This window comes from Magallana gigas, chromosome 7 (genome assembly GCF_963853765.1).
Source record: "Magallana gigas chromosome 7, xbMagGiga1.1, whole genome shotgun sequence".
Classification (NCBI taxonomy): Eukaryota; Metazoa; Mollusca; class Bivalvia; order Ostreida; family Ostreidae; genus Magallana; species Magallana gigas.
In genome coordinates, this window is record NC_088859.1 from 15641275 (window position 1) to 15655808 (window position 14534).

General features: G+C 30.2%; 1 protein-coding gene across 1 annotated transcript; it reads right to left on the reverse strand.

Annotated features, from left to right (window-relative positions):
- Positions 1-11009: 11009 nt before the first annotated feature.
- Positions 11010-12389, reverse strand: LOC136270280 (E3 ubiquitin-protein ligase TRIM45-like). Its single transcript, XM_066067481.1, has one exon. It carries the CDS (start codon positions 12244-12246, stop codon positions 11035-11037), a length of 1212 nt encoding a protein of 403 aa, XP_065923553.1. The 5' UTR covers positions 12247-12389; the 3' UTR covers positions 11010-11034.
- Between the last annotated feature and the right edge of the window lie 2145 nt (positions 12390-14534).

Genomic DNA, 14534 nt, shown 5'->3' on the forward strand with positions numbered 1-14534 from the left:
GTAAATACCTTTAATCTAAAAATTCAATCAATATAATTTAAAAATTCTACACTTTTTAAACAATGTACACGTCTTTTCTTTGCTACAGAGACAACACACGGAACGCATTCTATCGTAAAACCGGGTTCGTAGGATATAAATATATTTTTTCATTTTAAAGATAAAACAATTTATACATTATATCTTCACTCTCCTAAGAGATACACGTAAACAAAAGTAGGCTTAGTACTAAGTAAATATGTGTATTTATTATTCTATAATTTCTCTCATAAGGAATCATAAAATATATGAACAGAATATTTTGCAATTAAATTTCCAATGAAAATTTACACGTATTTGTACTATCGTTTCTGAGTTTATCAATGCAAATATGATTTTGTGGAAACATAAACTAAAGATCCCGTCAGCGTGAATGTATTGCGCACGCGCTAGATTGTAAAATCCAAAAAATCCAGATGATTTCCGGAATTTTTTGAGGAATTTTCACTGATTGTTAATTAGCTAAGCTTGATTAAGAAAAAATAAAAACAAATTGGTAATCTTCAAGATGTACAAAAAATGTAAAACAAAAGGCAATACTCTTCCGATCTATCGGTATTAAAGCTTTAAAAATTCGAGTCTATTATTTTAATATTATTTATAGTAGTATAGATAGATTAGATGATTTATTCAACAAGTCATGATTATATTGCATCATAATCAATGTTCAAATCCGAAATTACAAACACTTTTATGATGAGTCAAGAGTAAGCCGCTAAATCCCTCAACAAAAGAACATATAATAACTTATTACATGATTATATATATATATATATATATATATATATATATATATATATATATATATATATATATATATATATATATATATATATATATATATATATATATATATATATACACAATGTGTACAAAAAGAAATGAAAGTATTAACTGTTTTGAAAAAATGAAATCTCAAGTAACGAAGTGCTCAAAGAAATTTATTCTTTTTGTATGCACGAATCTGCAATAATGATTTAAATCTCAGAATCTAAGGTAAAATAGAAAAGGTACAGTAATTGCAACAGCCAAACCACTTCTTTGTGTAGGTAAGCGGTCCTAGTAAATTTCATGGACGAGTTTGGCTGATTGATGTCCTTTTTTTCACACCGAATTTTCTATTTTGAAATTTTTTGACGTTATTGTATAAATACTTGGAACTAGAAAGATGATTATCTCTCATTATCATTTTCTTAAATTCTTGTAGGTGATTTAATGGTATCGTTTAAAAACATAATAACTTATTCGATAGAATATTCATTGATATAAATTAATTACAATGGTTATTTCATGTGAGAAGAAAGGGATATTTTCTAATGCATATATAGACCAATTCTATTTAGCATTTTTAAGCATTTTTAAAAACATTTCGGTTCGGCGCGCATAGTCACCGATTTTTTTCAAACTTTAATTAGAGTTATATAATAATATGCCTATCATAAAAAACAAGGCATTTTTGGTGATACCCTGTCAATTCTTGTGGGCAGGTTGAAGCAAACCGACATTAATCACAACATGACAGTGCTGTCCGATATAAAAAGCAATCAAAATTGAACTTGATGGGAAAGTTACATAAAACTTGTTGTGTCCATGGAAACAAAAGTGTATATTTTACCAATTACAAACTTTTTAAACTCTTAGTATGATTCATAGATATGTTCTTTTAAAGCTGCTTGGTCCGATTTTATATCAAATTTTGTGCACGCTTTTAAACAATGGTTATACTAAGTATATGTATAATATTTGACATTGCAGTAGTTTTCCCAGTCAATTTAGCCAAATTTGAATGAAAAAAAATATGTACAAAATTTGTTGTAACAACAAACGACACAAAAAGGGTATCGCGTTATTTCGCCTCATGTTAAAATTCACCCCTGACGTCGAGATTGATATGGTTGTTTTACGATTTTGACATCGCTATAATAAAGGTCGTAATGTTTAGTCCAATTACAATTAAACCTGTGTATGTTTTGTTCCCTAATACTGTGGTTTCATTAATATTCAAGGGCATCAATTTTCGTGGATAAAGTGAAAACCACAGTTTCAAGGATACGTAAATTCGTGGCCAATGACCCAATCAATACAAAATGTTAATAAAAATTGCACTTCAATGAACATTTAATTTCGTGTATCAACTAAAGAACGTAATCCACGAAAACTGGTATTCAACGAATATTGATGAAACCACAGTATTTCTGAAGTTTGCTTTGTTTATAATCGGTAAATAAACCCAATCATTCTGGGGACGAAACCAAACGGTTCCCTTTCTGGATACCCCATGATGCATTTTGGTTTGGTTTTTCGTTTGCCCCAAAAGAAATTATTTTTATTTACTTTGAATAATTCTAACTTTGAAAGGAGACCGATCTGCTGGTGTAAATATGAGAAAGTCCATAACTTTCTAAGATAAATATATTACATAGAAAATTATTTGATACTGTAATAACAAATAAATCAGACCAAAAAGCTTTAAGAAGAAAATGTTTGAAAATATTATGAAAGTTTTTGAAATATTTTTACAAATTAGTGATACTAGGAAAAGATATAGTCAACAGTTACAATGAACCATGGAAAAAATAAAACAATTTTTTTCAATTCTAAGTGTCTTAGATAGCTCGAGTCTTTGTATTTTATTTCATTTTATGAAAAAAAGAGTATTCATTACACTTATGTAGTCAGCTCAACATAGCTGAAAGCTTTTGTCCGGCGTCCGTCTCTTTGTCTGTCCGTCCGTCTATAAATTTTACCCTCTTTTGACTTCTTCTTCAGAACTTTTGGTCAATTCTAACTACACTTGGCACATATCATCCGTAAGGTAAGGGTGTTCAAATTTGTTAAGATAAATGACCACATTCTCTTTCAAAAAGAAAAATAAAGAACCACACATCTGATATGGTCTTAACATTTGACCTTGAAACTTAGTTCAAGGTCACTGCACACCATTTACATTCAACAATTTTGTTTACGTGGAGAATGAACTAGATAGGTTTGGTGAAGAGTATCCATGTATTCTCTGAAAAAAAAATTGATTTTAAGTGTGTTCTGATACGACCTTGACCCTGAACATCATTCAATTTCACTGCACACCCTTTGACCGAAGGCACTTAATGAGTAAAGTATGAGACAGAATAAACCTACGGGAGTGAATATATGATTCGGACAAGGATTTATTTTTATTTAACACTCCTATGACCTTAACCTTAGATTTAGAAATTTGGTTCCCTTAACCTAAGTATTAAGTATGAACCATATTGGGCCAAGACGAGAGAAGATACTGAAAGTGATATCGATGAATTTAAACTTGCTAGCATTCTTTTAAAATATCTTCAAAAATCATTTAGCTAGAAAAGTTGAAACTTGTGTGGAAGCATCCCCATCCAGTTAATGTAGACTCAATTTTTTTTCTTCGAATAATGGATTTCAGGAGTAGTGTAGTGTAATAGGGGTGACTTTTTAACATACGAATAAATAGAAAAAAAATGGAAATATTCTTCTTAAAGACTAATCTAAAAAAGGCTTTGATGTTTAACATAAGGATATGTGCAGAAAATGTTAATGATCTTTTTTAACAAGATATACTCTACTAAATTGTCAAGATATATTTTTTTGTTTTTTATCAATCATGGCTATTGTTGCTCAGGTGAACGATGTGACCCCAGGATATCTTGTTTGCTATACCAGTTGCTGTGGTAATATTTTTATTATATGGTAAGAAAGAACATTATGCTACTTGTACATGTATTCATATTTCAATGCGAAAAACCAGACGACTCACCCTTGATGTAAAATTCCCTATTTAACTATGATCAATAATTACAAGTTTTCAAATTCTCTTTTTTAACTTTACAACCTATATTGTACAAGTACCTGATATGATATTATCAATGAACATGCATAATTTAAAAAAATTAAAGTTAAGTCCACAATTCCTTCGGGTTACCCATGCATACAATTTTAAAACATTTTCATCAAAATATCCTAATGTTTAGTTAGACATGATATCGATAAAGTAAAAATGTATTGAATATTACTTTAACATTTAGAATGCATGACTTTTATTCTTTTAGGTATCACTTTTACAATCCACCCAGTATCCAAATGACAATTATTGGCATAAAGACCAGCTAGTAAGCACAAGCCAATTTAAAACAAATACCTATCGGTACATGCATTTTTATATATTTACATATGTATGCTTGATAAAAAAAAAACCAAAACAGTAAATAAAGGATCTCTCATGATTTGCGATGATATATGGTTTTTATCCAACGAGTTGTGTGTTTTCAGTCCCCTAGCCAAGGCTCGGGTATAGAAAACGCACAACGAGAGATTCTTTTTATCACATGTTTTTCACGTATTTTGTTAAACCTCAATTTTTCTGTGAATTTTATAACTGTGAGGCGCACAACATATTTACTACAAGATGTCAAAAGCCTTATGCACGAAAAAGAAAGTTGCTTGAAGATAAACAAACGCGTATTAAATTTTCTAACACATTTTTTCAATTTATGTAAAAAATGAAACATAATTCAGTTGTTACGTTTATAACTTTACACTTTTCAACTGAATTATTCTACGTCAATCATTCCCTAAAGCTACGTCATGTTTAACTATGACATCACGTGGCGTAAGAACACACAGTGTAATTAAAAAAATTATACCATGAGTGATATCCACCGTATAGTGAAATGAACATGTGATAAAATAATTTATTTGGTAAATATGTTTCAAAATTCCTTATATACAAGAAAACATGAAATAATTAACAAATTCCCTATTATACATATTGAGAAACTACCACTGGCGCAAATGTAACAATCAGTTGTAATAGTTTAAAAATGAATACATATAAGCATGTGTTGAAATTGTTTGTTTTTTTTATCCATCAACTTCTAATTTACAAATGATACATGTGTATGTGTAGGGGTAAACCTAAATATCCTAAACAATTCACAACTGCACATCAAAAAAGCCCGGCTTTCAGTACAGCGGTACTTTGATTTATTAAGGAATGTACGTAAGCAATTTATGGTTATCACATTAAGATGCACTGAGGTGGATATAGGGTCCGATCCAATTTTATTGCGTTGTCATTTTATAAAAAGGAAAATATCAAGCGTTTAATCAGAATCAAAACAGTTACTAAACTTTGCCCTTTATTTGAATAAACTTAAATCCCCTCCACCCCACACCGATAACACAACGACACACACCATACACATTTTGATAAGAAAAGTTCACTAACAGCCTTTGACTCTGATAAACTAAACAATTTGATTAGATGGCAATGTCAACAATTTCAACAATCTTGGCAATCGATAGCATGCCGGATATGCACTGCACCATATAAGACAGCATTTTCATGTAATGCAACAACACGTTTTGTATTGAAAAATTCTTTCACCGCATTTTGGATGACGATACATTCAGATAGACTTCCAAACAAAAGAATAGTTTCAATATCTACCATATCACTGTCAAGTATTGTTTTGATATGTTCTATAATTCCTTTAATGGTCTTGTCAAAAAGTGGTAAAATAGCTTCTTTGCTCCAGATCATTCTATAATTATTTCTGATCTTTATTCGTTCTGAGTATTCAGAAAAACTGAAAGTGTCTCTAATAGATGATTTTGAGTGATCTTCAATCCACTGAACGATATCGCGTGCTATGGATACACGTATTTGCACTGTTTGACCATCGCGCATTGTCTTCAGTTGACTTCCAAATTCTTCAGTAAGATTTTTGTAGTCAGAGGAAAGATTAGTTTTGATATCTTGCATTTGCTGCTTGCCAATTATTTCTTCCAAGCAAGTTTCAAATTCGTCCAATAGAGATTGCATCCCCCAACACCCTTTACTTATTCTTAAAATTTCATCTGAAGTTCCGTCATCACTCTTTTTGTGTACGGTTAACGTTGATGTTTTCTCTAAAATTAAAGACAAAAGTATTACAAGTTACAAACATGTATGCCAGAGGAAATTTGGAAAACGACATAACGTTAAAAAATTATCTCTGACTTAAAATTGGCGTAATTCAATACCTCCCAAACAAGCAACAAGATACTTTTTTCCAACATGAAGTTCCATATCCTTCTCATATCCTTTAGTTTCTTTGCATTGGTAATAAAAGAACGCCGCCTCTGCTTCCAAAACTATAAAAAGTGATGATCGGGGAAATCCACTCTGCAATAAAACATTTATATATTTAATTTCCATAAAATAACTGAATCATAAAGGTCTGCGACACATAAATAAAAATATTCAAGAATTGTTAAAAAATTCTCCTTACAACTTCTTTTTAGTTAAAAAAGAAAAAATAATACCAAATTCAGAATTTCATTACAATACATGCTGTATGTAATACGTTCACAAATTTCTGAATCTGATTATATTTTTGGGAGTTGATTTTAATCAACTCTCCTATGCAGTCACTCTGGCAAACCGAAAGTGAAGCAGTGTTTGGACTTAAGCACAAATCACCACCGCTGACAAAACTTACTGTGGTTTCATCAATATTCGTTGAATACCAATTTTCGATGATTTCGTTGTTTAGTTGATCCACGAAATTAAATGTTCATCGAAGTGCAATTTCTATTAATATTTTTTTTTATTGAAGGGTCATTGGCCACGAATTTATCTATCCTTGTAACTGTGATATTTACTTCTTCCACGAAAATTAATACCCTTGAATATTAATGAAACCACAGTAGTTCTTGAAAATAATAGAAATATTCGATGTACAGTATGTTAAAGCATTGTTTTTCAAGGAAACTTATCTATAAACAGTTTGAAAATAGTAAGATTTTATATAATACGAACAAGTTAGATATTTTTGTAGTCTCATGTAATCCTACGCCAGAGTTAAATATAGTCTCGTTCAACCAAACGATCGGATGTCTCCGTAAGTCTCCGACAAGCAGAGAGGCTCTCTTGCTTGTCGGAGATTAACAGAGACAGCCGAACGTCGAGTTGAACGAGACTAGAGTTCGATATCAATAGTGCTTGGATCCAAACAATTTTAGAATTTTTTCGATTACAAATACATAGTTTAGAATCCATCTTTAAATATTATACAACATAATTCATATGGTGTTTTTCGAAATTCTTGTCAGAAAAGTCTAAAAATCCATATTATAAAAAAGTGCGTAATTCAAATACAGACTAGAAACTAATTGTCATGCAAGATAATAAATGATAATCGATAAAATCAATTCCCGTCCGTACTTAAGTACTTTGATTTTTATTTGTATTAGAGAAGTAAAAAACACAGTGACAATAACCCCTCCCAAGTTGCAGTTAATTAATATAGCTAGGCAAGACTCTTCTGTGGATAAAACTTTAAATATTGTTTCTAATCTGTGATCTGTGTCTTGACAGATGCAATTAGTCTTTTCAAAATTTTCCTTCCATTTTCCTATTATACAACTCCATATCTGAGAAAATAGATCCTATATGACTTTGGTTTTCTTTGTTAAGCTTGTTAAGTAGAAAAAAACCTCAAGAAACATTAGAATTTGCATGCTTCCATTATAAAAAGGTACATGTAAAAAGGAAAATTTAATATTACAAAAAAATTAAAATTGCAAAACAACTACAATTCTATTAAGGGGGAATGCTACACCAAAATTTTATTTCATGGATCGTGATAGTATTTAAAAATACTTTAAATGAATGTAACGTTTACATTATATATAAAATAGTTTATATCAATGTATATTTTATCTCTAACATATGATACCTTTACTGCCGTTTCGTAAACAAATTGCTGTATATTCTCACTGAAATAGGTAGGCAGAATAATGACACATTTTACGTCTGTTTCAAGTAAATCTAGTACTCTCCATTCGTAATAGAAAGATTTAGTAAACTCCTTGAGGAGAAAATTGAGTGCCCGTTCCCAAATTGTAACAGTTTCAATTTTTTTTCCAGTGATATCGTCTTGTGTCGTTTGCTGTGGATTCATTGTCTAAAAAAGAATATAAATATAGTAAAAGGAGACACTGCCTAAATAAAACGTCGCAAAGTTTTTGCACATTAAAAACTTTAAGACCTTCCAATTCTTCAATTAAGTACAATATTATTTAACATAATAACATTTTTAGAAAATTTCCAGCACCTCTGTGTGGGAATTTTTTTTCTACTTGAGACAAAAAAGGAAATGCATATTGCATACAGTCTAATAAACAAACGATTATTAAAATGTTTATGACCACTTTCTTGATTGGAATAGTGTTCTACTTGATGTAATGAAAAAAAATATTTAACATTGTAGCTTGTTTACTTTTTCAAATAATCGATAAAACTCAGCTTTTATTAAAGCACACATCAGTATTTAATTTGAAAGATCGAAGTTTTCATTGAATGCTTTTATAACAGCTCATACAATCAACTTTTCTGGCCAAATCTAATTCAATTACACATCGTTTGTTTCTGAGGAAATATTGTGCGATTAATTGAAGTCAATTTACTTAAATGTAGAATTCATATTTATAACAAGTAGTTGTCCTACCGCGGTTCCACAACTATTTTTTGCGAGTAGTAGGTGGGTTTCGAGGCCTGTATCTTGCTCATAACTCTACAAGTGAATGACCTTTTCAAACGATTTCTTAAATTGTTTGTTTATAAACACAAATGGTTTGCTGGCGTTCTTTTAATGCTTGTATCTTTTTATCGTCTATGTTTTAGCTTCCAAAAAGAACTCAATGAGGCTTCGTACTTTGTTCAATAGTGAGTAACCTTACTTAAAAAAGGAAGGTGGACAGTAACTATGAAACACGAATTCAATTGTTGCAAACTAATAGTTGTTTGTTGTTGTTTTAGCGGCTGTTATCTTTTGTTAAACATGAATGTATACACACACACACACAGAGATATATATATATATATATATATATATATATATATATATATATATATATATATATATATATATATATATATGCAGTATGCCTAATACAAACCTTTTGTGAGTATAAAACGCTAGTTATATCTTGGAAGAAATAAAATTTCATTTTTTGTTCGTATTCCAGATAGTAAAATTGTTCTCGCGCCTCGTATCCAAATGCCCTAAATGTCTTGTCTGGGTTCAACAGTAAAGATGCAGGCAAAGTGTTTGACATGTTATATTCCATAGAGCACTGGTACCAATTAATAGTTCTTATATCGGACCAAGATCCTCGGGGAGAGAATGCGCAACTCCACGAAGAGTTTCTTAAATCAAAAGCCGCTGCTAATAGCTTGGTGTCCGTAGACATCGTGTAATCTGAAGTTTAAAAAAGTGGTCAAGTATAATAATGATATATGCATTAGAAAAGATTTTTGTTAAAATGCCAATCATAATGCTACACGGGAAGTTTGAAATTAATTCGCAAAATCATAGGAAAAAAGTGTGGAAAACAATGAGGAGACAGACAGACTGGGTCACAAGTAGAGAACAGAAAAAATAGCTTACAACAATTATCAAGGTTAACAAAAACTATATGCTGTTTGATTAGGGTTGATGCATCCTGAGAGCATAATGTAATGGATACGTTGAATTGTGATTTTTTTTTTTACAATTGCCAAACAGCTCTTCCATTTGTAAGATGCCTGTCCTGTAAAGTTTTGTTAAGGTGCTGCTGTCAAGTGGGATATTTTCTGTTAAACCAATTAAGGCTTACCTTTATATTTTAATTGCTATGAATTTGTTCCTTACTTAGATTGAACTGTGATGGGGATCATTGAAATTGAAACGACAAAGTATTGTGAAAATGTTGCGTTTTGAACAAAAAAAAATATATAACATGTGTTTTATTTGTAATTTTAAATGTTTCTATATAATAATAAATAAAAAATAAATGTAAAAAGGCTTAATACATACCGATTGATATCCCTTGCAAAATGCGGATAGAATCTATAAAACAAAATATCTCTTGCATTTGTTATAACAAATTTTATCTACATCAACATATTTAATTCGTAATAACAAATGTAACTTTTGATTAAAAAATGTTAAAGCCAGAGTTATTGCTATATGTTTAACTTATTAAAGTAGTATAACAGCAATATTGTCCAGCTGAGATTTAATGAAATTTTGAGATTTAAAAAAAATTAAAGAACAGAAGACTTGATGATCTAATAAAAGATTTTCCAACATAGAAAACAATACATTGTGTTCACCACTTTATAATTCATTGATTATTTATTTTTGATAAAGAAAAATATTTTTGACAACTTTTAATTTTTAACGAAAATGAATATTAAGTCTCGCCGAGAATGAAATTCAATTCCATCTGTTCTAGAATAGAATTTGTTTTGACCGATTTCAAAGGTTATTGTAACGAATAAATAAAAATAAGAATTGTTTTCATTTTTTAAGATTTCAAATCGCAATCACTATTTTAATGAAATTAAATTATAACGTATTTTTTATCCAGTTTGTGATGATAACTTTTCATAATGAGAGAACAAATTACGATTAAAAATTTCATGAATTTTTTTCAGGGAGCGCAATCTGTGAAAACAAACAAATATATAGTTATAACAAGTATAACATTGTAATTACAATTTCCAATCCGATATAGCGAGTTCAAATATCTAGACAACAACAATAGAGAAATGGAGACTGACATCGCCAGAAGATACCATTACGTGAACATTCATAATGAATGCTAAAGTACATCGTTTAATCTGGCATTGTCTACTAAGTAACCAGTGATACTGTTCACTATTTATAATGATTAACCAATACTCTTAAGCTTATTGAGCATTTACAGCTAATTATAGATTTTTTTTACAAACGTACTTCAATCTTTTTTCTCTACAAACCCTTGAAAAAGCAGCTGATTTAAACATAATAAGAACTGCTCCGAACAATATATACACTAAATATTGAAATATTTATGTTTTGACACATGAAATCGCTTGTCCATTTCTTCAGTTTAAAGCGATGAATGTTTTGCAGGTTTACTATAGTATATATTCACAGCAAGCAATAGATTATAGCAAACAAAGAATCAATTACCTTTTTTCCTTTGAACCCTTTCATTCTCTAAGACATTGTAATGACTTTCAATTTGTGTTAGGAAGTTATTATTCTCCATTATGTACTCAAAATCACCTAGTTTTGTCAAACTGTGAAATCTGTTTAAACCATCAGCCAATTTCCACGTTAGTGCCGATATCTTCATTTGATTTCCTTTCTCTCTAATGTTTTTCAATTGATCATATATCTGTAGTTTAATTTTTTCCTTTGTTATAAAACGTTGTTTTCTAATTTCCCTCTCCATAACAGGACACGCAATGTTCTCAGTCTTTTCGAGAATTGCATTGAAATTTTCAAGCACATTTAATGTAGAAGTCAATTCCGATGCTTTCTTTTCGTGTGCATTTCGTAATGAATCCCGAAACATTGATTGTAAGGAGTCTAGTCGTTGTTTTATATCCTCTATGTTTTTTGTAACATTGCTCAAAATTCCATCTGTTTTCTTATTGAGTTCAGTAATGTTTTTCTTTGTGTCTTGAATAGTAAATGTGGTCAAATCCCTCATCTGTTTTGTTTCTCTAATGAAACCTTTGGAGGAATTCTCTAAATCACGATCGGCAATTTCATCCAATGATAGAACAGTATCGCATTGCTTGTGTATTGTTGTCAAGCAGAAAATGCAACCCACTTTTCCATGATCAAAGCAATAAACTTCTATTGGTTTGTCAATATGAACACTACAATTTTCGGGCTCTGTGATTTCAATGTTAGCATTTTGTGAGTTTAATTCAACTATTGTGTGTAATTCAAATGCTTTTACTCTTTTGTGTATAAACTTGCAACAAGTCTCACATAAATTTTCCCTACATTGTTTACACCGAAGTTTTGCCCTAATTTGCTCACCGTTTTGTATGCAAGAGTCACATATAAATGCACGCTCGGAAATGCTCTTTTCTTTATATGAATCCTGAATGGCCAGAAGCTGGTGGTTTATCGGCAATTGTTCCGCCCATTCTTTGGCTGAGATGTTTTGAACTGGCGGAGTGTTGACACGTCGACACAATGGACAATTGAATGATATCTTCTTATGGTTTATAACACTGTCCGATAATGATGAATCAATAAATGATTGTATACACAACTCACAAAACGTATGCAGGCAAGGTAGATATTTTGGATTTCTCAATTTTTCCAAACAAATTGGGCAATCAAAAACACTTCCTTTATTACCCGACGAGGCCATCTCTACACCACCTACTTATGGCGACCAATCATATTATTGCCGATTAGTCTTAGTAATGTTTTTTACGAATGCCTTTTTGCTGCAATCTTGAAATAATTTTCCACACTGCTTTTCTCCAACAAATAAGTCTAACGTTTATTTTTTGTTACGACCACTTGATAATTCATAGTCAGAAATGTTGTTATCAGTATTGTAACCTTTTATCAGTAAGTCGGCAACATATTGTAACATATCATACCTGTCCCTTTATATTAAACTAGACTTTGACCCGTGCGTGCATGGGTTGACATTGCATATCGGACATGTAAATTTACGAAATAGATACATCCACAGGGTCCAAGCCTGTTTCAATATTAATTTCAATGTAACCATTTATTATTAATGCCTTACATATACCCGTAATGTAACAAAAAATTGCAGAATCGCCCCGGAACGATTTTGGAGAAAATTAATGAAGAAGCATTGAAAATAACAGTCAAATTAATCATAATAAACCATTTTGAGACTGACTGTAAATACCTTTCATCTAAAAATTTAATCCATATAATGTAAAAATTAAAAATTCTACTCTTTTTCAACAACGTACACGCATTTTCTTTGCTACAGAGACAATACACGGAACGCATATTCTATCGTAAAACCGGGTCCGTAAGATATAAATATTTTTTTTATAATTTTAACGATAAAACAATCTATACATTATATCTTCACTCTCCTAAGAGATACACGAAGACAAAAGTAGGCTAAGTACTTAGTAAATATGTATATTTGTTATTCTATAATTTCTCTCATAAGGAATCATTAAAAATATGAACAGAATATTTAGCAATTAAATTTCCAATGAATATTTACACGTATTTGTACTATCGTTTCTGAGTTTATTAATGCAAATATGATTTTGTGAAACATAAACTAAAGATCCCGTCAGCGTGAATGTATTGCGCACGCGCTAGATTGTAAAATCCAAAAAATCCAGATGATTTCCGGAATTTATTTTTTGAGGAATTTTCACTGATTATTAATTAGCTAAGCTTGATTGAAAAAAATAAAAACAAATGGTAATCTTCAAGTACCAATGATGTTTAAAATATATAAAACAAAAGGCAATACTCTTCCGATTTATCGGTATTAAAACTTAAAAATTCGAGTCTATTATTTTAATATCATTTATTTATAGTAGTATAGATAGATTAGATGATTTATTCAACAAGTCATGATTATATCGCATTATGATGTTCAAATCCGAAATTACAAACACTTTTATGATGAGTCAAGAGTAAGCCGCTAAATCCCTCAACAAAAGAACATATAATAACTTATTACATGATTAGATATATACAATATGTACAAAAAGAAATGGAAGTATTAACTGTTTTGAAAAAATGAAGTCTTAAGTAACGAAGTGCTCAAAGAAATTGAGTCTTTTTGTATGCACGAATCTGCAAAGATGATTTAAATCTCAGAATCTAGAGTAAAATAGAAAAGGTACAGTTATTGCAACAGACAAACCACTTCTGTGTGCAGGTAAGCGTGAATTTTCTATTTTGAAATGTACTGACGTTATTGTAGAAATACTTGGAACTAGATAGATGATTATCTCTCATTATCATTTTCTTAAATTCTTGTAGGTGATTTAATGGTATCATTTTAAATCATAATAACTTATTCGACAGAATATTCATTGATATAAATTAATTACAATGGTTATTTCATGTGAGAAGAAAGGGATATTTTCTAATGCATATATAGACCGATTCTATTTAGCATTTTTAAGCATTTTAAAAACACTTCGGTTCGGCACGCATAGTCACCGATTTTTCTCAAACTTTAATAAGAGTTATATAATAATATGCCTATCATAAAAAACAAGACATTTTTGGTGATACCCTGTTAATTTTTGCGGGCAGGTTGAGGCAAAACGACATAAATCATAACGTGACAGTGTTGTCCGATATAAAAAGCAATCAAAATTGAACTTGCTGGGAAAGTTAAATAAAACTTGTTGTGTCCATGGAAACAAAAGTGTATATTTTACAAATTACAAACTTTTCAAACTCTTAGTATGATTCATAGATATGTTCTTTTTAAGCTGCTTGGTCCGATTTTATATTAAATTTTGTGCACGTTTTTAAACGATGGTTATGCTAAGTATATGTATAATGTTTGACATTGCAGTAGTTTTCCCAGTCAATTTAGCCAAAATTTTTTATCAAATTGTTTTTTAGCCAAATTTCAATGAAAAAAATATGTAAAAAATTTGTTATAACAAGAAACGACACAAAAAGGGT